Raw genomic sequence first — 23350 nt, 5'->3', positions numbered from 1 at the left:
CATAAAATTTAATACCAAAATCGGACGATAGGGCTGTAAGACCATGGAAATATTTAGTATAGTGCAAAATAAGTAAAATAACCACCTGGGATCGAAAAGATATTGAAAAATCTTAAGAAATGTCGGTTTATTTGACGAATTGTAAAAGTATAAGTTAAAACTGTTTTAGTTTCTTTTACATTTCGTTCTCTTTCTCTGCTTTACCGATCTACTTTGCTGATCTACTCAGCAAAAAAATGCTGAAAATGCTGGTTTTTTCACCTGACTGTGCTCGTTGGACATGATAAATTGACTTATTGACCACGTTTCCTTCAAATATTCTGCATCATTCTTTACAAAAAAAGTTTTATTCGGGGACTTAAATACCGAAGCTGGTATTAGGAGTTCCAAAATCTCGGGATTTTTTAAATTTCGGGATCCTGGTATTTAAGTATTTCATTAGTCCTAAAAATCTCTTTACCCTGAAAATTCCGGGATCATGAAAAACCCGGGATCCCGAAAATCCCGAAATGCCAAAAAACATGGGACCCCAAAAACTAGCAAGTCCATGGACCCCGAAAATCTCGGGATTGCAATACAGTAGAAGTAGAATCTCAAATTCGGGCATTTGGGATCAAAATGTCACACGAATTAGAGAGAAATTCGGGCGACAAACTTTTTGAAATGCAACGATTTTTTCTTCATCTACATGCACATATTGGTTTACATCGTTTACATACTCATACATCGTAAATTTTATGAAACCTCCTTAATAATGCAGTTACTTCAAAACTAAGCAAACCACTACAGACTACAAATTTACGGATATTTGCTTCATTTGATAATCAAAATCAAACTTTAAAAATGTCAACAAACATTTTTCGAATTTAGAGTCTACTGTATTTAGAAATTTCAGGATCCCGAAATCTCGTTTTCTCAATGCATCGTTCCCGGGATTAATCTCGATTCTAAAAAGGGTCGAAATCCCGGGATTTCGACCCTTATGGATATTATGGCCTGGCCCACTACTTAAGCTAAACGTTTGTAAAAAATTTGTAATCAGATAGATATGAGAGAGATGACAATAAATGAAATGAAATTTCGCGATACCGCATTGGAAACTCTAGCTCACATAGGATGTATTGTATTGCATGCATTTATTTTATACGCTCTCTATTGAACATTTAAATTCGCAGTAAATTAACTCTTTTTAGTCCCTTTAGTTTATAAGAGGGGTATAAATACTAACGGTTTTACATATTTTAAATATAAATTAGATAGACTGATAAATATTTAAAAATGAATAGGCAGGAAGTTATAATTACTCTGAAGAGCAATTTGCTTAATATTCTTTCTAAGGAAAAATGTAACACCACACTATCTAATACTATACGTGGCTAATCTGTCCCGGTTTCCCCTATAACAGAAACATTATTGATGAATTTCTTGATCGAGTAATCGAGCATACAGCAAATAAGATTCTGCTTCTGTTTGGCAGAAAATAAAAGAGAGGGGAAGTGGAGAAATACCACCTGTAAACCTTTTAAATGTCCCGTAACAATGGAATTCCAATTTGGGTGGGATTCCTGAGATGGTGGCCATCTTGGAGTAATAATGGCGGTGCCTTGTTGATCGGGTTCTCGATAAATTGCAATTTAGTGGTGCGTGAGTGGACTTTCCGTGGTATCCGTGTGCAGGAAGTTGAAGTGGAGTGTGTCCACCAAGTGTGGCAATTGATATTCAGCATGACGGAGTTTCTGCCACTGTGTGATCTACTATTCAATGTTATCTCGCTGGCTGGCTACTTTTGTGATATTGTTTTTAATGTTGTCTTTAGCTATGCACTGTATGAGAGTGGAAAATTCATCTATTTCGCCCTCACTGCCACCATTGTCCTTTCATCGCTGATACTATCCCAAGTAATTTTTCTCATTTTCACCTGCATTTTCCATTCTCAATGTTCCATTTTTCTTCCTCCGGGGTGCATTCCATCGTTGGGTGCTTTTTGGAGGGGAAAATTACCCAAAAAAGATCTTGCGGCGTACTAGATCACAGGGGGCTACTTACTAATCCATGCATTGAGTGCATTTTTTATATGTTATATGAATTTTTGCAGTGTTTTTTTGGATATTTTGCTTTTTCTCAGAGTGTTTTTGCATGCAACAGTGATTTTTTTGTCTATTTGATGTTATTCTGTGTTAAATGGTCTGGTTGGGTATTAATGTTCGATTTTTAAGTGAGTAGCCCCCTGCATCTATAGATCATTGAACTTGGCATGCCATGGGATGCATTTTGTTTCTTTTGCATTTTTCATCATTATCACCCCCGAAGGGATTCCGTGCACATGGATAATTATCATTCTTTCCCTGATGCAGATCATATCGCTGCGATGGTTCCTGAACAAGGAGCGCCTGACGCAGCGGAAGCAACCGCACGCGATCACCCAAGCCACAGAGGAACGACAGTCGGTGACCCAGATTGTGCGGTGGTGCTTCATTCCAAAGAACATCGTCATCCTTCTCCATGCTGTACTTGTGGGGATTGTATGGCGATATGCCAAACTCCTGGCTCCCGTTGAGCTGCAGAATGTGAAGCATGAAGTGCGGGATTTGTGCATGTTGCGCCTCATTCATGCATTTTGTGAGAGTGCGCCTATGCTACTGCTTCAGCTGCATATCCTGGTGTCTGATCACACTGCCCGGGATATCCTGTCGGGCTCTTCGGCTGAATTGAGGCCCAAAATCCTGAGAGAATCCACAACAGTTAGTGGATTGGTGGTGGAGGGAACAGATGCCCCAGCTATAAATAGCCATGCCTTCCGGGAGCTCAATATCGTGTCAGCTGCCCTGTCGTTGTTCAGTGTCTGCTGGGCTCTGGCCAGTTTTAGCAAAAATGTCCGTCTGCAGAATGTTCATCGATTGATCCTCACCTGGCTCGGAGTCATTTTCCAGCTACTCTGGCGCCTTGGTACTATCACTTCCCGTATGATTTCTTTAATTATCTATGGTTCCTTCTACTACTACTGGACCTTCCTCGTGATCATCCTCCATTGGGTGTCCATGTTCCTCTGGATTATATCTCCTAAGAATGTTTTTCACGGTGAAAGGATCTCACGGCTCAGGAAGTGTCTTCTGGCTGCTCTCATTGCCTTCGTCTATGTCTTTGCCTACATCAATCTCCAGGAAGTCAATCATAGGCAGAAAATGGTTATTTTCTACACGGTAATGTTCCTGGAGAATCTCCTTCTGGTTGGTCTGTGGATCTTTGGTATCTGGGCAGAGAGGCCCGATGGATGGTATTGGATTGTCGTGATAATGCTCGTGACATTTGCCTTGGGGATCTTCTTCATGTTCCTCTACTACAGATTCTTCCACATTCGGCGCCTGGGTTACGAGATCAATGGAATCTACCCGTCAAAGCCATCAATAAATTGTGGAAATTGCTATTGCAATAGCAAAGAGCATGAGCATAAGCTTCCGCCGAAGATGGATGTAAATTCCAAGAGTTACTACCAAGGGATTCCCGGAGTATTTAGCTGCAGATTCATCAATCCCATTGGCATGGCTGCGACGAAGAGGAAGAAAAAGAAACCAACTTCTTTTGTGCCTCTGTCACTGTCGATCACAGAATTGGCGGCTGGTGCTCAGCAGAATGGTCAGATGCCAAATGGTCCGATGATGGTGCCATTCTGGAAGAAGCAAATTGCTGCACTGCAATATGCTGGATCCAGTGAGAATGAGAGTAGTGTGAGTTCACGCATTGACATCCACCAGAAGTTGCAGGAGAAGAAGCAGAAGCAGCTGGCGGAATTGCAGATCATCGAGGAGGAAATTAAACAGGGAAAACTTGGAGGACCAGTGCAATCGGTTCCGATGAATGGTGGCGATGGCGGAGGAAAGGTTTCACTGCCAAAAGAACCCATTCCCAAAGCAAAAAATCACCGGAATATCACACCACTCGGCTGGCCAAATGCCATGATCACAGAGGTCAATGAATCCTTGGCGGATTTGCCGTATTTGCAGCAAAACTATGCGGAAAATTATTCAGAAAATTCCATGATGAAAGAAAGTAATTTGCCACACATCCTGTCATTGGCGTCCAAGAGGAAGGTTGACTCACCCAGTTCGTATTTGCATCAGCAGCAAAAGCCAGAGAAGATATCCAAGAAATTGAGTGATAATTCAGACATCACAGATTCCCTGCAGAGGCAACTGAAGATAATGAATTCGAGTGAGAATCAAGCCAATCGATGCATGCCTCCGCCATCGTACAGAGGTGCCTATAGTCCAGAAACTGTGTTCAATCGAACAAGAAATTACAGTCGAGGAGTTCCTCTGGATCTCCATCGTCCCAGACAAATAACCGGAACTTACTGTACGAATCTCGAAGCTTCGTACATTGATAAAGCCTCTTTCCCCTTCAACGTCGTGCCACCGCCAAGGAATCGGGATTCGCAGCAGCAGCAACGAGATCGTCGAGCTATTCCAAGTATATCAGGGCAGAGATTTGTGGAGGAGAATGAGAATGAGGTGGTACTGTCGCCACACTATCTCGAAAGACCCAAAGGCAGTGGGAAGTGCGATGGTGGAAATTTTGCACCATACAATGGGAATGACGATAGCTTTCTCAATCATTTGGCCCAGCAAAATGGTCCATCTGATATTGACAGTCAAGTATCACTGCCCAGATCCTATACACTACCCAGAGAATTTAAGTACTATCGGCGGAATCGCTCAAAGAAACTCAAGCAGGAGGATATTTTTGTCACAAGCAACAATAGTAGCGATGGTAAGTCATTTAAATCTTTTCTTTGGTATCTATTAAACCTCTAACGTCCAACTTTTAACTATGCAAAAAGAAGTAGTGAGATAATTTTTTCTAGACTAATTTATGGTCCAATAAACTCAAAAAATACATCAGTTCTTCATTATCTTTTTTTCTTTAGGCGCAAAGTGCGAAAATATAAAAATTTTTGAAATTCTTTTCGCTCCTAAAATTCACATTTTTATTTTTTTCAATTTTTTAATTAAAAATTTACAAAATAAACCGACATGCCTTTTATAAAAAATTAATTTATTTCAGTCAGATTACTTTAAATCAGTATTTTTCTTGAATTTATAAGTGAGATTTTTTGTCATACAAAACTGAGGATAGCAACTAAACGAAGAGTCGAAATTAGGTCAAACTTTCAAAAGATGTTAGTAAGGTCCTCGACAGACCTGAGGATTAGCCGAGAGACGGCTTAGCGTAGTTATATTAGAAATAATGGTCAAACTACATTTCCATCATTTTCCACTAAGTCGTCTCTCGGCTTAGGTCTTAAGTGTGTCTAGGGCATAAGACTATTACCGAGGACACTATTACCACTCTTAAATAAATAAATCATTTATTGTCGCTGTAAATGCGATTTTTGTGATGCTACCCTGCAGTGACTCTTATACGGGTTTCAGACCTAAGGCTTAGCCAAATGGCTTAACTGCTCTAATTTCTGATCAATTAAATTTTTTTTGGAAAAATTTAACTTGGGATTGGATTATTAAAGATAAATTATTTTTGAGGCTCTCAAAAAGTGACGAAGTTACTCCCTATTCAGGATTTTGAGACCTTCGGAAACTAGGCTCAACCTCTAGTCTGAAGACCGCTTTATACGTTAGAGGTTTAGGGCCTTGACAGACCTGAGGATTAGTCGAGAGATGGCTTAGCCTAATTATATTCGAAATAATGTGTAAAGCACATTTCTATCATTTTCCACACAGCCGTCTCTCGGCTTAAATCGTAAGTGTGTCAAGGACCTTAAATTAAAACTCTTAATCCATTCAGTCAATGTACCAGAAATACTTGAGATAGTACGTTTATATTTTGGGATTAGTTTCCTACAGATTAATAGATGAATTTTTTGAAAAGAAAAAAATTTTACCTTTCATGGGGGCGCGGAGAGCCCCTGTCAAGCACACGTCTTAACGGTCACTGAATTTAACTTCTGTGCATTAATTCATTACAAACTCTATTGATTTAGATAGAGGAACTATCCAAGAAAACAAATTGGCAATTAGAATTCAAATCAGGAAAGAGGCCAATTTTAGCAAATTCAACGGGATGTCGAATTTTCCGTCCGCCATTTTGAACAAAAATTTTGCATGACCTTCCGCGAAGCAAGAAAATAATAACAAAATGTATTTTCATCTCTGTCGGTCTATCTTTCCCAAGTAATTAAAGAACTAAAGTTACTGAAAATCCATTCCCGACAGCAATTCGATTATCAGTTGCCTAGGAATAAATAATCTAAAATCACTCAATTTGCGTATGATGTACAATACCACGGTATGGAATGGGTTAAGATAGAGAAAAATTATCTTTGACAAAGTTGTAGAGAAATAAATTTCCTCTAGAAATATGTCTATTTGATATTTTTAACGTTTGCGAGAGTAAAACGTCACAAATTATCCGAAGACTGACAAAATTTGCCCCAGCAATTTTGAGAATCTCCATAAAATCGACTTTTAGAAAATGATTCGAAAATCACATTTCTTTCGAGATAGAAGAAAATAGTCTTCTGCAATGTTGTAGAGCAGTAAATTTCCTATAAGAATATGCTCATTATAAAACGTTTAAGTTTTCTCAGAGCTCGTGAAAAAATTAAATATGCGTTTTGACAAGTTTTGCCCCAGTCTCCCCTATATTTTTAATTTCCTTTTTATTGCTCTATATAATCCGCTTTTTCTCCAACTTATCACGGCTCTTCTAAAGCTTAGCTTAAACGGTAAAAGATATAAACTTCCGGTCTTCGGTGACCCCAAATAAAAAAAATGTATTCCAGACGTTTTTTTTTTCATTTTACCATCACCAACCCCTCCAATACCATTTCTTTTGGTTTATCTCAAAATTGACTCAAACTTTTTCAAAGATTTTCGGATATGTTAGGTAATCTGTGTTCATCTATAAATAATAAAAAAAACCATTTGTCAGTGCGGTCATTTTAAAATACGTAACTTTTAAGTTTAAATATTTACTATACAGGAAATAGTTGGAGATTTGCAATTTTTTTCCCAGATTCCTACAACTTTCTACTTTGCGAAAAATTATATTCTCTATGGATCACGGGTGACTCAATCGTTCTTAAAAAAGGGTTAAATAACGTAATTGAATAATTTTATTTCGGATTTTTTTTTACTTGACTTTAATTTTTTTCCCAAACGGAAATGTTTTCGGTGGACGAGACAGATAAAATTGGCTCGACGCGATTCTTTATCCCCAAAATTCAAATCAAAATCGAATTTTCGCGCATTCATTCAGAGTTCGCCTGTAAAGAATCTCAGCTACCATAAACTTATCTGGGCTTATCACTGGTAATTTTCTCTATTTTAAATAGTCTGAGTGGGAAAGGCGAAATAAAAAGAAAAAATGTTCATTGAAATCGGTTAATAAACATAAGAGATAGAGTCAGGTCCTTTTGAATTATGCATTAAAATTTCATAGAAATCCCTTCATGATAATGAAAATACAGTCCGGTCAAGACCTTTTTGATTATAGTTCAGGTCAGGGAACATTGAGGGGGGAGTGCGACCCTCCGTTGGAAAGGTCTCGACCTCAGCTACAACATACTAAATTTTGAAGAAAAATCACCGTATAATTTTCGACATATTCGAAATCGAAGTTTCAAAAATCGATTTTTCGATTAATCTGACCTTCGATTAAATCGGATGAAATTATTGTGTCAAAAAAGTTGTAGTGTTCCACGAGAGATTTCCATAACATCAAATTTTTTCAAGTTCTGACAATTAGAACTGGACATATAACCATTTCAAAATTAAATTTTTGAGCTCTTCCAGCTCGGGTCAGGGAGGTCTATTTTTCTATTCCTACTTCTATTTTCTATTCCCAATAACGGTTTTTCAAGTTCAAAGATTTAAAAGACACTAACTGAACCAGTTCCAATCGGTTTTGAATCGGTAATGAACCGGTTCAGACACTGAGAAAAAAAGAGGCTGCGATTTACTTTTGTTTGTCATAACCTTAACACTTTTTGGGTGTAAAAATATATCAACATTTTTTAATGTTAATTTTACACCTTTTTAAGGGTAAAATTAATATGAAAAAGGGTTAATTTAACCCCTAATACACCTAAAAAGGGTAATATTTACACCATTTTCGGATCAATACTGCAGGGTAAAATTAACATTTTCGGAATGTTATTTTAACTTTTCGGATTTCTCTCAGTGTAACCGAAAAATAATTTTTATACGAAAATTAATTCTATTGCTTTTAAAACAATTTTGGGGGATATTTTGAGAGATTTATGAATCGGTTCAAATCGGTTGAGAACCGGTAAACGGTAAATGATGCGAAAGTACTTTTGCGGTACTTTTTAAATATCTTATTATTTTCAAAAAATTACTGCAATTGTTTATTGTTGGGAAAATGAAAATTTTTACCAACTGGACTAAATTTTAAATCTGAAGACCGTTTTAATTAAGCATCTTCGAAAAAATTTCAATTTTGCAGGCGATGTAGATAGTATCGAGGACACAGAATCTGAGCAGAACTACAATATTCCACCGAATATGTGTCGCAATTTGAACTGCAACAATTTGCTGCATACAAATGACACTGCCATGAATTACCTGAATGATATTCGACTGAGGGAATCTGCTTCGCCGCGTGCCATGCTGAAGAGTGGTGGCGGCGGTGCTGGAGGAGTTCCGAAGGAGTCTGATATGCCAACGAGTGATGTGATACGCAACAGGAGTGCCAGTGCGTATCCGGAAAGTGGTGCCATGGAGGACAATTGTCTGCCGGACAGTAATGCTGGCAATTATTCAAATGCCCTTCTGCGACAGCTACGAATACAGCTCTACAATGACAGGAAGTCTGGGATATTCAGGCATGAGACTAAATTATAAATTATTGAAATTAGTTAGGATATTGTGTAGTAAGTAGGATGTAGCCGGAAAATGTGTTCTCTGACAAGATTTTTCTATCAGAGTTTCATTCTCCCTTTTTTTTGTAAATTTAGGACAATGAAATTTTCTTTTTGATTAAGAATTCAGTGTCGAATTTTTTTTATGCGGCGGATGTTTGTTGGAGAAATTAAAAAATTGTTATGACTTTTTTATTTCAAAGTTATTTTATTTCATTTAATAATAGTAGTCCAAAGTTAGAAAAAAATTAAAAAGCTACGGATCATCCACAAAGTAACTGACCAAATCTGTGACATCTTCATCATTGGAATCCTCATCGATAATTATCAGAGACTTTCGGGGACGTTTCTGTTGGGGTTCTGGAGAATCAAAAGCTGGAGTTACTGGTGGATTTGAAATGGGAGTGAAGACAATTTCTTCGTCGGAAAGTTCCTGAACTTCGTTGCTTTCGTCAGAATCTATTTCTAGCACGATATCCTGTGTGGTTGCAGCCTTTTCAGTCCTTTGATTATCTTCGTTGATCATTGGGATATTGCCATCCTTTTCGTCTTTCTTCATTTCATCAGCTTCAACTGTAGGAGCTTTTTCAAATTCATCTTGTTCAATGTGAATCTCAGTTGATTCTGTTTCTTTGACTTCAGTATCCTTTGTCATCACAATAGTCTCATCAGTCGCTTGAGACAATGGTTTATCAGGAGACAGTTCAGTTACTGGAAGGGTTTCAGGAATCCTTTCATCTTCATCGCTCGATGGTAGTAGAATATTTTCCTGAGATTGAGTACGTGACATTTTCAGTGGCTCCATCTCCTCCCTGGGCGGAAATTTGAATTCCAGCTTCTGTGGATGAATAACCCTCTCCAAATCAACAAGGATCTCACCACAGAGTATCCTATTCTCATGCCAGTGCTCAGAATGCTGCGCCTGGGCAAAAACATGAATGAGAAACTGACTCTGCGGCAGAGTAATTGTAAACGATGAAACCAGGAGTTCTTTGAGAACCAAAAACAAACTCCTGCGACAATCTTTGTTGGCATAGAGAGGACGCTTCTTCCGATCAATTTCAACATTTTGCATCATGAGTGCCATCGCGTGCTCATAGATACGCTTCATCTGATGTGACTTCATGAAGCACGAACCACATCTAATCAACTGACGCAAACAATTGAGAGCTTCTGTGCAGAGTTCTTCATACTTTTCAGCATTTAAATGTCTCTCAGTCACATTCTCATCCTCAGATTCATCCTTGTCGCAATTTTCTCCAAGTCTCCGTTTGAGCCTCTTGCTGGGTTTATTTTTGCCATTCACACCATTCACCTGAAGGTGCACTTTCACGACAAAAGGCTTAGTATCCTGGATGATTGAGGTGATAAAGGAATCAGAAATGTCCTCAACGCAACTCGATGTGTTGACAGTATTGCACCAGAAGACAAAGAGTTTGTATGTTGCAATACGCAAGGAACTGACTCTGGTTGAACATTTTAGAGAAGACAGCAGAATAGAGCAAACACTCCTGCTGAAGAGAACCATATTCCCTCGCAAACTGTAAAAAATGGGTTAAATTATGTCCCTATCAAAAAACCATTTAGGGTAAGTGTGCCAAATTCCGGCCAGCTTGCAATTTCGACCACCTTTTTTGTTCCTCGAATTTCCATGAACTTTAAGATTTTACATACTCTAGAGATTATACAATGCAAAAAAATAACAAAAAATGTAGCTTCGACAAACGAGATAACGTGAAAAAGACATAGGAAGAATTCCCGAAGGGCAAGAAACTATGAAAAAGAAGGTGGCCGAAATAGGACACCAAAGCTATGTCTATATTTTTATTAATTTTAAAATGTATTAAGAATGATTTTAGAGTAAATAAAGACGGTAAACTCTTTACAAGGTTCCAAGCAACACTCTTTCAGAAGAAAGAATAAAAAAATCAATTTGTATTTAAAATATTACATTTCAAACTTGAGACTTTGACGCTTGCATGCAACTATGCCGAAATTTGGCACACTTACCCTATATTGATCAATTTTAATTTATAAAAAAAAATCTAGTTGGAGAAGTTTTCTGAATTGAGCTATTTTTCTCTATTCGAACTCGCAAACTCGTAATTTACATTTTAGTCCTTCTTAATATAATTGTATTTCAAGGTCAAAGGTTAATTTGTTCCAGAAAGCGTTTTCCTTAATCGGTTGGACCAAGCTGGGGCTTTTTTGAAAGGTCTTGGAATCCCAGAGAAGTGTGGAGCAGTACTTAATGGATTAATATTAACATTAACATTAAAAAGTTGCCTGAAATTTGAAGTCACTTTCTCATACTTCGATTTAAATTTATATGGGATTTTTTTTGCACTCGCTACCGTTATGCTAAATATTTAAAAAGTGAGAAGTTTTTCCGTATTATAAGATACCTTTCCGTATGGAGGAATAAAATATACTAAATTTTTGTTTAAATAATTTTCTTCCTCGGAGCACTGTGAGCTGAGTCCGAGATCAATTTAGGAATTGGCTTCAAATAGCTCCATATAAAAAGGCCAACTTGCCAGGGGGTTGTACAGGGTGAAAAGTCTAGTCAGCAATTGGTTAAGAAGGACCCCGAATACCGAGAACAAAATTGTATATACATGTATTATACATATATTAAGGTTCCCATCATTCAGGATTAATAATAGGCTCTATTTTAGTGTCAAGGGCAGGGGCATGACATGTTTCTAGCGAGCCGAAAAAACTTTTGAGTTTATTAGCTATTTTCTGTCATTGTAGAATGATATAGCAAATAATACTCATTCAAAATAAAATCTAATTTAATATTGAAAAGGCAACCGAAAACCCCAAATTGGCAACCTACGTAGTTTTGGAGCTATCTCGTGAAATGTGTACGAAAACAGGGAAAAATTACACTAAAACTACTGGAGTTTTTAACGGGATTGAGCAAAGGTCGAATATCCTCTGAAGAGTAAATTATTTATTCCCAAGGTTCCCAAGACATTGATGGTTTAATTGTCCCTGTAAACAGCTGCTCAACTGGTAAAGTTTGCACAAGAGGTAGATTTCCAGTTTAAACTGGGTATTACTCTCCATTTTGACAAAAAAAAAATAATTGCACGACACCTACAATGTTGTCGAAAATCAACGCCCCATTCATCGCCTTTCAGGTGTCCCAAACATCCCCACGTGTAGTTTTGGTATTTACAACCTTAAAGTAAAAAACAAGATCGTATAATCTCTGAAACTTTTATAAAAATATGTTCCCAGATTACACTGCTACCTAATGAGATAAAAAAGTTTTGATTATATATCGCTGATATAAAATACAAAGTGCAAAACTGAGAAATCAAAAAATACAATATTTTATCAATTTTTTAGAAATTGTTCATAGAATTAAAACAATAAAACCGAGGATATCCAATCCTTTAGTCAAGATACATCTTAATATTGTTTACGATTGAATAGTGGTTAAATCCCATTTATTTCAAAAATTAATGAGAAAACCTCCTTGTCCCACACTACCCCTGTCCCAAACCTCCCCGGTCTCCCCTAAATCAGATGTTTCCTGATAAATGGCGTCATTCTAATGGTCTGTCATCTCTGCCAGACTGTCATTAAAAACTATAGAGGCCAAACAGTAAGAGATAGAGACTTGGGACCTTCGGGGAACCCCCCCCCCCCCCATAAGTCGACCCAAGGATCGTTAACATGCCCCTTATTTTACGCCCACCCCTCCCCTTCCCCTCCAAAACCATATTTTTTGGATATGTTTTAGGGATTACCCAGGCGGACATTTCGTCCTTAGACGAAAATACCGTTGAATCATTCCTAATAACGGTTTTTCAAGGTCAAAGGTTAAAAAAAAACACTAGAGCGCATTTTTCAAGCGAATGGGGTCATGTTTGGGCTCGTTGGAAAGGTCTTGGAATTTCCGACAAAACTGAACCGGTTCCAATCGGTTTTGAATCGGTAATGAACCGGTTCATAACCCATAAATGATTTTTATCCGAAAATCAATTCTATTTATTTTTAAAACAAATTTGGAGAATCTTTTGAATGATTTATGAATCGGTTCAAATCGGTTTTGAATCGACATTGGACCGGTTCATAACCGATAAATAATTTTTATATGAAAATCAATTAAATTACTTCTGAGGTGTATTTTGGGAAATATTTTGAGTGATTTATAAATCGATTCAAATCGTTTGTGAACCGGTTATTGACCGATACAGTAGACTCTTCGATATCCGGCTGACTGGGGGACAAAATGACATTTAGGTTTTTTGAATGATCAACGGTTTTTCTATTTTGTGCAGTAGTGTGAATTTATTTTCTGTCTGACAAAGAAAAAGAGAATTTTCTTCATGATGTGCTTATGTTTCATTTTTTATCACAATTATGTATTAAAAACTTCGATACAATGTTAATAATACTTTCTTCTTCTTCTTCTTTTGTTTTACGTTTTGGCTGTCGGACTCAATTAGGTCCATATAGCCATTTCGTTCGCTCACTTTAAATTTTAATTTTTTTTATTTATCACTTTATTTTATTTTTAAACGTTCACTGTTTTTTTTTTAATTATTATATGCTCACTTTTTGTTTATTTAATGAATTAAAATATGTCTTCTTTGTCTTTTGATTTACTTTTCCATGAAGTTTTTATGCTCACTTTTTCTTTTTTTTTATTCCATTTTATCATTTACTCGTCTCTGACTAAATGCTTTGCACTGATTCCAAGCTCCACGTTAATCTATTTTCACCGTCATATTCCCTATTTTGTGATCTTGAGTTCTTCTATTTAATGTTTGAAGGCTTCCTCTGGTCTTGGTCACCAAGATTTTCCTTCCGGTCTAAATAACTTTGTGCTCCCAGTTTATTGCTTCCTCTAGTTCTTTTCCAATATCATCTGGTTGTCCCCACATTGAAAATTTGCAACACTTCTCGCCGGTGGAGGTTTTCCTGCTTGCTTTTGCATGAATTCATTGGGGACGCCGTCGGATTTAACCTCAAATTTTATTTCTCTTACTGATTTCTCTCTGAATCTAATTTCCTTATAAAATTTCTACTCAAATTTAATCATTGTGCTTTTAACTTTAATTTGGGCACTCATTTTATATGATATAACACTAATTTTTATCAATATCATAATTTTCTTTATGCTCTGAATTCAATATGGACTTATCGTCGCGCTCTTTTTCGGACACTTTTTAATAATACTTTAATTCACTCTGGACAAACTTCATGTTTAGTGAAAATAATTTTGAATATATCAACCGCCAGTGTTTGGCAGCTGTCACCCGGATATCGAAGTGCTGGATATCGAAGAGTCTACTGTAAATATATTTGTTTGAATATAATTTTTAATTTTTATTACTTTTTAAACTATTTTATGGAATCTATTGAATGATTTATGAATCGATTTAAATCGGTTGAGTACCGGTAAACGGTAAATGATGCGAAAGTACTTTTGAGGTATATCATCTAAGTCACGAGCTCGAGCATTTCGCAAATCCTGGGACGCTTTGCCACGCCTTTAGTTTGAAAAATTTCTCATTTGGACTAGGTTATGAATCAGGCCAATTTATCCTATTCCAAACAAGGAAAAAACAACCTAGTCATTAAAATTAGCTTTCAAAACACCCCTTAATAACTAGAATTTGAAAAAAAAACAAATGAGTTTAAATGATAATAGGAAGACCTAATCTCTCAAAAACTTTAGTTTCAATTCTAAGAAAGCAAAATTGTTATCGTATTTCCATCTTATCCGTGTTTATCAGGGGTCACTAACTTCGCAAAAAAAGGACTCCGGGTGTGTCCCAAAGTCGAAAACTTTCGACCTTTACTTGGTATGGCCAATTCAAGGAGATTAGGAATAATAAATAATTTTTCAATTTTCAAAAACGACCCTTTTGTGAAGTCGGCGGGACACGAAAAATAAAGATTCACAATGAGATATAATTTTACCATAACTACTTGGCCAGAGGAGGTGCTTTTCACTTTCAGATCAAGTAATAAAAATTCATAGAAAAAATCATTTACAGATCTTACAGCATAAAATAAACTTATAGGGTGGAGTCTACACTTATGGATGCTATACACTTATGGACAGCGTGAAAAAATCTTAAGTTTTTACGTAACACAGATTTCGAGAAGTTATAAAATTATTAGTTTTTGTTGTAAATTAACACTTTTTTTGATTTTTCGAAATCTGTTTAGTGTAATAACTTAAGATTTTTGCGTTGTCCATAAGTGTATATATTATATAACATCCATAAGTGTAGATTCCACCCTAATCTTATCAATTATTTTAAAAAATTTTGGAGGGTACTTACAGTGCAATCACAGCTTTCAAAAGTCCCAAAATGCTTTCGTGCATTGCCGGCAATATGTTCACGGTGACTACATCTTCCAATGCCAAACTGTCCCTGGATGCATTCCCAAGTACTTCAACGGTTTTCGAAACAATCTTCAGAATTTTCACCGGTTGTACGGGTTTTGTTGTTTTATAGGGTCCCAAGAGGGCCACACTGAAGAAGGTACAGAGATTCCTGAATCTCTGAATCAAATCCACAATACGTTTAAGTGGGCCAGAGCTCAGATCAATTTCTGGTAGATTTAATTTTGACTCTGTATCTGCGTTATCTCCATTTGAGAGTTCATCCCCAAAAATCGCAATTAGAGTATCCGACAGGCTGCCCAAGAGACGACTTTGAAGTTTGCCCCAGGATTTATTGTGATTAACACCCTGAACTCCTCCGCCAGCGAGCTGTTGCATCAACAGGAGACACTTTGCAGCTTCTTGGGTAATCCGTTCATCTTGGGAGTCGACAAAGTTCAGAATGAACTTTTCAATGCGACCCTGAAGAGGACTGCAGTGGCCTCCGTAGTGCATCAGACAGGCCGAAAGGCATTGAAGGGCAACAAAGTGGCAGTTCTTGGGAGTGTCAACGAGATTTAGGACAAGTCTCGAGAGGTATGTACTTGCTATAGTCTTAACCAGTTCCTTTGCTTCGCTGGACTTTGTGACAATCTTCCCCAGGAGACTGTAGGACAACTCAACGGAGCACATAGTTGGCATGTCCAGTGAAATATGCTTCATCAGTGGCGTTAACCACGATGATCCGGCTTTATTGAGATCCTCTGGAGTGCAATAATCCAAGAAGGTGTTTAGCACCAAAAGGCCCTTTGTGTAAGTCTGTGGATCTCTTAGGAGAGCTGTTGGAATGATGTGAAAGGAACCCAAGGCTGATTTCTAAGGGCAAATATCAGTTTCCTGAAGGTTTTCACAGGGGGAATTCAATTGCGCTTTTACCTCATTTTCCAGCAAGTTATCCACAAAGTACACACACAGTTCTGGTCCTAGATCTTTCAGTTTATTTAGGATTCCACCGGAAGATTCCATAATGTGAAAATTTCCGTGAAAAGACGCGAAAAAGAAAAGTCTGCAAAAGCAGGAAAAATGATCTGTTTTTTTTAGGTTAGGTGTCACATGGTACAACGTCAAAACAACATTGCGATACTAGCGCCGAAATCGCGGCAAAACCGAGAAAGTGTTGTTTTTGTCCAAACAAACAAGTCACAGTTTTGTTGTTATTCATTTTGGGAGCACACTCCAGTGATTCCAGAGCTCCAGTTCCTTCCCGATGGCTTCTCCCAGTGATAGTGGTGATCTTTTAAACCACGATGAATCAGTGGATATGGATTCAACAGCTGCCCAGGAGAGACAAAACTTTGAGAGTGTTATTGCAGCATTTCTGAACTACAAGTAAACAAAGGGATTGCTTCCTGGGATCTTGTGCAGCTGGATATTCACTGGGTGTGACTTTTATTTTCAGGGTCAGTAGCCTTCAGAAGATCAATGCCACCGAAGCATATTTTAGCAGATTACCCTCACACCATCAGGAAATGCTGAAGAAATATACTGGAACCTTCAAGAAGATCAGAGATTGTATTGATCAGAATTTTAATATTATAAGACTGCTCCTGATGCACGTGAACAGTATCTTCGATGAGGAACAACAGCAGCCAGATAAAGCTGTAATTTCTCACAATTATCCGGAAGCAAGACTCCAGTTTAATGAAATTGAAGGAGTAAGATTGATTTTTCTTTTTTTTCTCTTTCCCGTGATTCTAAAAAAAGTCAATTTTCTTGGTCAGTCTCATCATGTAGAAGCATTTAAATCATTAAAGGTGGAAATAACACTCAAACTCTTTGCCCGAGACTGGAGTTTGGAAGGTGCAGAAGAAAGAGAACAGTGCTACAGCCCAATAATCGATGCAATTACAGAGGCCTTCAATCCAGAAGAATGGTAAGAAGTTTTCCCTCCTAGCTCGATCAAAACTAATCTTAATGTCCCTTTGCAGTGACGTAAGTAGAGTAAGAGTGTTGGTACCTGGCGCAGGATTGGGTAGATTGGCCTATGAGTTGGCCTATCGAGGCTATTTCTGCGAAGGCAATGAATTTTCCTACTTTATGTTGATCGCATCGAATTTCATCCTTAACAAGTAAGTACTCTCTCGAATCCTGGAAACTTCTTTGCGGAGCTCCCAATCTTAAGCTGTATTTCAAAATATCAGGTGCCTCTATGCTGATCAGCACACTCTCTACCCCTGGATCCATCAATATGTGAACAATGTGAAACGTGAAGACCAGATAAGACCCATCACCTTTCCCGACGTCAGTCCCATTCAGGCACCGCCAAGTGGGAAGTTTAATATGGTAGCTGGGGATTTTCTGCAAGTGTACAATGACTGGGATGCGTGGGATTGTGTCGCCACGTGCTTTTTCATTGACTGTGCCAACAACGTGGTGGAATTCGTCGAGAGGATTTATAGGTACAGTGCCATATAATCTTATCTAGCGATGTTCCCAATTTCAGCTCATCGCCCGCACACGCGATATCATTATTTATTAATTTCTCAATCGCCCAAAACCCTTTCTCGTCTGCAAATTCAATTCTTGCTGTCTTGCATATCTTATGCTCTTTAAATATTTAGAGACATTTTTTTGGTGGGATCTTTTACTCTTTCATTGACTACGACTTATGGCTTCTTCTACATACAAGAACTAGAGGAATTTATGTCCATATTATTTGACATTATATTGAAACATTTTTGAAAGTTTTTCGATTTACAGGTGTAAATAATTTGCATTGCTTCAGTTAGGGTCTCTAAACACTAGAGAAATTTATGTCCATATTGAAGCAAAAACCCCTACGCTTGTGTAGGAAGAACTCTAAAATATGGACATATTTTTCTTTAGTGTGTAGAGGCCATTAGGGTCTCTACACATTGGGAGAAATTTTCGTCAAAAATTTCATTTTTGACAGAATGTTGATTTTTCCACACATCAGTAGGGTTTCCAATACGGGATCCTGGGATCCCGAAAATTCCAGAGCCTCTGCAAATCCCGAGATTCCGAAAATCCCGGGATCCCGAAAATTCCGGGATCTCGAAGAAAATGGTGCCCCGAAGATCCCGGGATCGCGAATGATTATTAATACCGGGATCCCGAAAACCGGGATCCTAAAATCCTAGATATTCGGAATCCCGGGATCCCGAAATTCGGGATTAGTGAAATATTTAAATCCCGGGATCCCGAAATTTAAAAAATCTCGGGATTTTTGAAACCCTACACAGCAGTGCAGACGATTTCCATTAAAAAAAATCAAGTTTTGGTGAAAATTGCTCCCAATGTGTAGAGACCTTTATCCACACATTTTAAATACTAACGAAAATTTCTTAAGTAATGTAGTGACCATTAAAGCATAAAGAATAATAATTGATGTCTATCCGGATCCTATTAAAAAAGAAATTCTTTATGCTTCTGTCACATTTATGGCTTCTACACACTATAACAAAATCTGTCAAAATTTCTTCAATAACGCCAAATATGGGCAAAAAATTCTTTGACTTGAAGAGTCCATTCAGCGGGCTTTAGAGACTTTAACTTTGTCATATGGCTTAAGTGCTCTAATTTATTACCAATCAAGTTTTTTTTTCTTAAGAATAATTTAACTTGTATTGGATGTTGAAAGACAAATGGACTATTAGATTCTGAAAAAGAAATAATAAAATTGTTTGCTATTTGGGATTTTGAGGCCTTCTGGGAATATAAGATAAACCTCTAGTCTGAAGTCCGTTTTAGATAGATTACGAAAATTTCATGAAATAAAATTTCCATCCCTTCCTCAAACGTTATCTACCTCATTTTTTCATACTTTTCTTCTTTTATGCATCTGGCGTATCTTTTTGATCGGTAGGATTTCGTGAAAACAAAATTCGCGTCCCTTTCTTTCTAAAAAGATTTGCATAAGTTTGTACCACTCTTTCGGACTCAAAATCGAACTAAACTAAATTTAATTTGAGATTATAGAGGCTTCAAGGCCTCTTTTGAGCAATTTTCGTCAAAAATTTCTTATCTGAAGTAGATCGTCTTCACTGCGCTATAGGTGGAAAATTCAAAATTGTCAAAATACCATTTTTTGTCAAAAACTGTTCCCAATATGTAGAGGCCTTAAAGAATAGTGACAATTTTACACTAAACTCTTTTATTTTGCTTTTGTTGTTCAGTTGTAATATTTTGTTTCATTGCATAATTTCGTTTCAATTCGAATGTTCTGCATTCGAATAATGTGATTTTTTTTATTTTTCCTAAGAGAATTACACATAATTATTATGTAATTATCAATAATTGATGATAAGCTAAGTAAATGTGCAAGTCTCTTAAGAACAATAAAAGAAAATTCATATTATTCGAAGGTATGAACGTTCGAAGGGAGAATACTTTCCCCTATTGTCGGTTCATTTTTAGTTTATTAGTAATTAAAACCGGTTCAGATTTCCTAAACTTGTTTCAAAACCTTTAAAGTAAATCTAATTTGAACCAAATCAGTTGAAAAATAAGTAAGTCTTTTTAGAGTGGCTTAACTTTAACTAAAAATAAATAAAAATATTAAGTGATTAACTTAGAAAATCTTCGAAATGTGATTCATATCAATTACTGAGAGCAACCATGTAATTTCTTGTCATTATGACGACAATTTGTCATATGACATTATCATATTGCTAGAATTTTCCTACTGGATTGCCTTCGAAACGAATTCGAGAATAAAAGAAATCGTTAGAAACAGTTTTGAAGTAAACCAAATGGTTTTGAACGTTTTGAAGAAGGATAAAGACGGTAAAGACAAAAAATGTCTCTAGATAATACCAATTTATAGGGGGTTATCGAAGATTAGAAATCGATAACTCTTACAGTTTGGGCTCTAGGACAATAACAAACGGAAAACAAACATGATGACGTTAAAAAATTCGAAAGTTTAGAAATCCTATATTTTACCAAAATGTGATGATTCCTTGAAGGATAATACAGTCTTGAGACTAGAGGTTTAGCCTAGTTCTTGTGAAAAAGCTTTCAGATCAGCAGTTTAGCCTAGTTCCCGGACAGAGGGAATTTCTAAAATACCAGTAATTGCAGTGATTTTTCAGAACGTGTTAGGTCAATTGCATTTTATATCGGATCCTACGTCAAAATTTTCACAAAATCTTGCTTATTGAAAAATTACAACAGTTAAAGTCACGTGGATAAAGCTTAGGGCTCAAGCTCGTATAAATCTTGAATTCTTAAAAGCAATTGCAGTAATTTTTTTTATCTCATCCCTGATCCGATGGATCATTTGAACATTTAATATAAAATCCTGATAAATATTTTTTCCAAAACTTTCAAAAGAAAATTAAGCAATTAAGCCATATAGATAAACCTTAATGGCTTCTACACTATGAGAAATTTCTTTAAGAAATGCCTTTTTAAAGAAAATTTCCCCTATCCTTGTAGGCAGAAACGTCAGAATTGTTGAAAAAAGGGATTTATTGACAAAAATTCCCTTTTTTAAAAGATACTGACTTTTCTGCCTACAAGGATAGGGGAAATTTTCTTTAAAAATGCATTTTTTAAAGAAATTTTGTATTAGTGTGTAGAGGCCGCCTGAAGCCCGTATGAGTTGAAATTAATTGTCAAAATCAATTCGATTTTGGTATATTGCTGTCTTGTATTTGTGTATGGCTGTACACACTGCAGAAATTTATGTCTATATTGAAAAGTTTTTCCTACACAAGCATAGGAAATTTGCTTCAATATGGACATAAATTTCTCTAGTGTGCAGAGGCTATTAGAGATGGGACTGTAGAGCGAGATTGGATAGGTATTGCAACATTTTATAAAAATTACATTACTTCGAGTTTTCTTTGATTTTCTGAATTAATAAAAAAAAGTTTTTAATTTAATTCCTGGAGAAGAGAGGGAGATGTATCTTTTTTTCAAGATTATTATCTAAACTTTTATTTTATGGGTTATTTTTTATCTGAGTTAAATATTAGGTAAAATTATTCAATTATTTAAAATATATCATAGTAACATATTTATAGAGCAAAAAATATAAAAATAGCATTTATAATATTATTAGAATAAATTCAACAAGGTTTGAAATAATTTAAAATTTAGAATTAAGGCTCCAATTCTAAGTTAGTAAGCTTCTTATATTCATTATTCTGAAAATATGAAAATAATAGCATATAAAAATTTACTACATCTTTTCTGAATTAACAATTTTCTAGTAAAAAAAACGCATTTTGCTTATAAATTTAATAAAAAAAAAACTTTCATATTATCGTCCGGGAAAAATAAAAAATTGCCGATTTAGATTTAATAAACTTATTTAAGGCCTTTAGTAGAAAATTCTTTTAAAAATGCCTTTTTAAAGAAAATTCCCCTATCCTTGTTCTTCTATTCTATTCTTCTATTGCTTCTAGTGTGTAGACACCATTACAAATTTTGTGCCCCCTAAATTAAAATATTAATGCACGTTCTTTCATTTTTTTTTATGAAGAATCCTGCGACCTGAAGGAATCTGGGTGAATTTGGGACCCCTTCTTTATCACTACAGTGATATTCTCAATGAGGGAAGCATTGAACCGACCTACGAGGATCTTCAGTCAGTGATTGAGACTGTGGGATTTAAATTTCTGCGAAATGAGACGGGAGTGCGGACAAAGTACAGCCAAAACCCAAGATCAATGCAACAAAGTGAATACCTCAGTGTCTTCTTTGTGTGTCAGAAGCCAAAAGAAGCAACAACCTCGGATGACGGCGAATTGGACGGAATTGAATAGTGAAGGGGGAGAAATTTCCACAGAAGTCAATTTTTAAAATTAATTTAGTTATTAAGAAGAGTGTGATTTTTTTTCGCGTCCATTTTCTCAAAAAATATCTTTCACAAAAATTTAATTTAACTTACGTTGTAATTAGAGTTGATGTAATGAACAAAAAGTTGTGGCAGGGTGTCCAATGATGGGGGCGATGATTGCAATTTAATGTAGTTGAGGAACAATTGACGTACGCGTCGCAAGTCAGCCACACCAATTTCCGGGGGAATATTCACAGATAAGTGGTCAGGACCTTTTTGGTATCGCGGAAGTGAGATTGATCCTGAATTATACTTTCTCGCTGCGATAATGTCCATGACAATTCCCCGACTTATCTGGTCCAATTCATAGAGATAGTTTGCCGGACAGACTGGAGCCTAAAATAAGCACCAAAAGAGAATATTTTTAATAATGAAGGGTTCCTGGACAAGTTTCTAGAATCAAAGAAATTTAACAATAAAATCAAAGTGAATTACATTTTGTGTTGATTGATTGGGAGTGGGCAATTTGTTTTCGAATAGGGACTTGTAGATCCCATCAAAGTCGAGCTGCTGATCTGGAAGGACGACAAAGAGCGGAGAATCCCAGCGATTGGTTCCTTGAGGCTCTTCAAATCTCTGGCAGAGTGCATCGAAAACAGCCTCTGTATATTGAACATCGGAATTGTCACTTGGCTCTGAGGATTCTGGAAGTTTTTCCTCGACCACTGACCGTTTTCTGTTGAACTCTTTCGCTTCCTCCAATGGCAAATTGCACAGGATTATGCATTGGGTTACGCGACTTCCCTTTGCCTGGCAATACAACTCATAACGATATCCTTTGATGTAGTTCCCTGCATCCAATATCACAACATCTTTCGCATTCTGCAAACGTCCCACCTCAGATTTCAGAGATGACCGGATGATTTTCTCCTTTTGGGAGTCCGAGAAGAGCTCATTTTTCAGGAATTTATGAGCTCTGCAGCATTTATTTTCCGAGACACGGTGAACTGCGATATTTTTCTCATCTCTGAAGAATTTCTCTAATTCTTCCGCTCTTGTTGTTTTCCCACTACTTGGGATGCCGCACAGGACAATTAGAGGCATTTTTTCTTATCAAAAATTAGGAAAATTTATTTTTTTTTAGAGAATTTTCTATTTATAAGTAAACAGTAAAATGAGGTTATGTTCGTGTTTCTTCATTTTTCCCACGTGGTTTGAAACAAACATGAAACACATGTTTCATTAGATAATAATAATTATTATTATGTTGTACCTTCAGTTTTTTCCG

The 23350-nt window shown here is 36.5% G+C and overlaps 4 protein-coding genes across 7 annotated transcripts; 2 read left to right on the top strand and 2 right to left on the bottom strand.

The window, feature by feature from the left end:
• Positions 1-1534: 1534 nt before the first annotated feature.
• LOC129806772 (uncharacterized) lies at positions 1535-9098 on the top strand. 3 transcript variants are annotated; one of them, XM_055855546.1, is made up of 3 exons: positions 1535-1898; positions 2355-4767; positions 8482-9098. In XM_055855546.1, exons 1-3 carry the CDS (start codon positions 1725-1727, stop codon positions 8877-8879), a joined length of 2985 nt encoding a protein of 994 aa, XP_055711521.1. In that variant the 5' UTR covers positions 1535-1724; the 3' UTR covers positions 8880-9098. The 3 variants fall into 3 exon arrangements, with proteins under 3 accessions (XP_055711521.1, XP_055711534.1, XP_055711527.1); XM_055855559.1 differs by having other exon boundaries at positions 1594-1644; XM_055855552.1 differs by lacking the exon at positions 1535-1898 and adding an exon at positions 2167-2215 and having other exon boundaries at positions 2311-4767.
• LOC129806792 (uncharacterized) lies at positions 9085-16394 on the bottom strand. Its single transcript, XM_055855569.1, has 3 exons — positions 16191-16394; positions 15211-16130; positions 9085-10437 (listed from the first exon to the last, which is right to left on the bottom strand). Exons 1-3 carry the CDS (start codon positions 16278-16280, stop codon positions 9153-9155), a joined length of 2295 nt encoding a protein of 764 aa, XP_055711544.1. The 5' UTR covers positions 16281-16394; the 3' UTR covers positions 9085-9152.
• Positions 16355-22558, top strand: LOC129806802 (carnosine N-methyltransferase). Of its 2 annotated transcripts, none has more exons than XM_055855579.1 (6): positions 16355-16643; positions 16714-16969; positions 17036-17187; positions 17243-17383; positions 17456-17713; positions 21766-22558. In XM_055855579.1, exons 1-6 carry the CDS (start codon positions 16522-16524, stop codon positions 22046-22048), a joined length of 1212 nt encoding a protein of 403 aa, XP_055711554.1. In that variant the 5' UTR covers positions 16355-16521; the 3' UTR covers positions 22049-22558. The 2 variants fall into 2 exon arrangements, with proteins under 2 accessions (XP_055711554.1, XP_055711562.1); XM_055855587.1 differs by having other exon boundaries at positions 16430-16643; positions 17069-17187.
• On the bottom strand, positions 22075-23253 carry LOC129806818 (protein KTI12 homolog). The gene is made up of 2 exons (XM_055855598.1): positions 22558-23253; positions 22075-22458 (listed from the first exon to the last, which is right to left on the bottom strand). The coding sequence occupies exons 1-2, from the start codon at positions 23164-23166 to the stop codon at positions 22165-22167; spliced, it is 903 nt and encodes a 300-aa protein (XP_055711573.1). The 5' UTR covers positions 23167-23253; the 3' UTR covers positions 22075-22164.
• Between the last annotated feature and the right edge of the window lie 97 nt (positions 23254-23350).

This window comes from Phlebotomus papatasi, chromosome 1 (genome assembly GCF_024763615.1).
Source record: "Phlebotomus papatasi isolate M1 chromosome 1, Ppap_2.1, whole genome shotgun sequence".
Classification (NCBI taxonomy): Eukaryota; Metazoa; Arthropoda; class Insecta; order Diptera; family Psychodidae; genus Phlebotomus; species Phlebotomus papatasi.
This window is presented reverse-complemented; position numbering and strand designations above follow the sequence as displayed.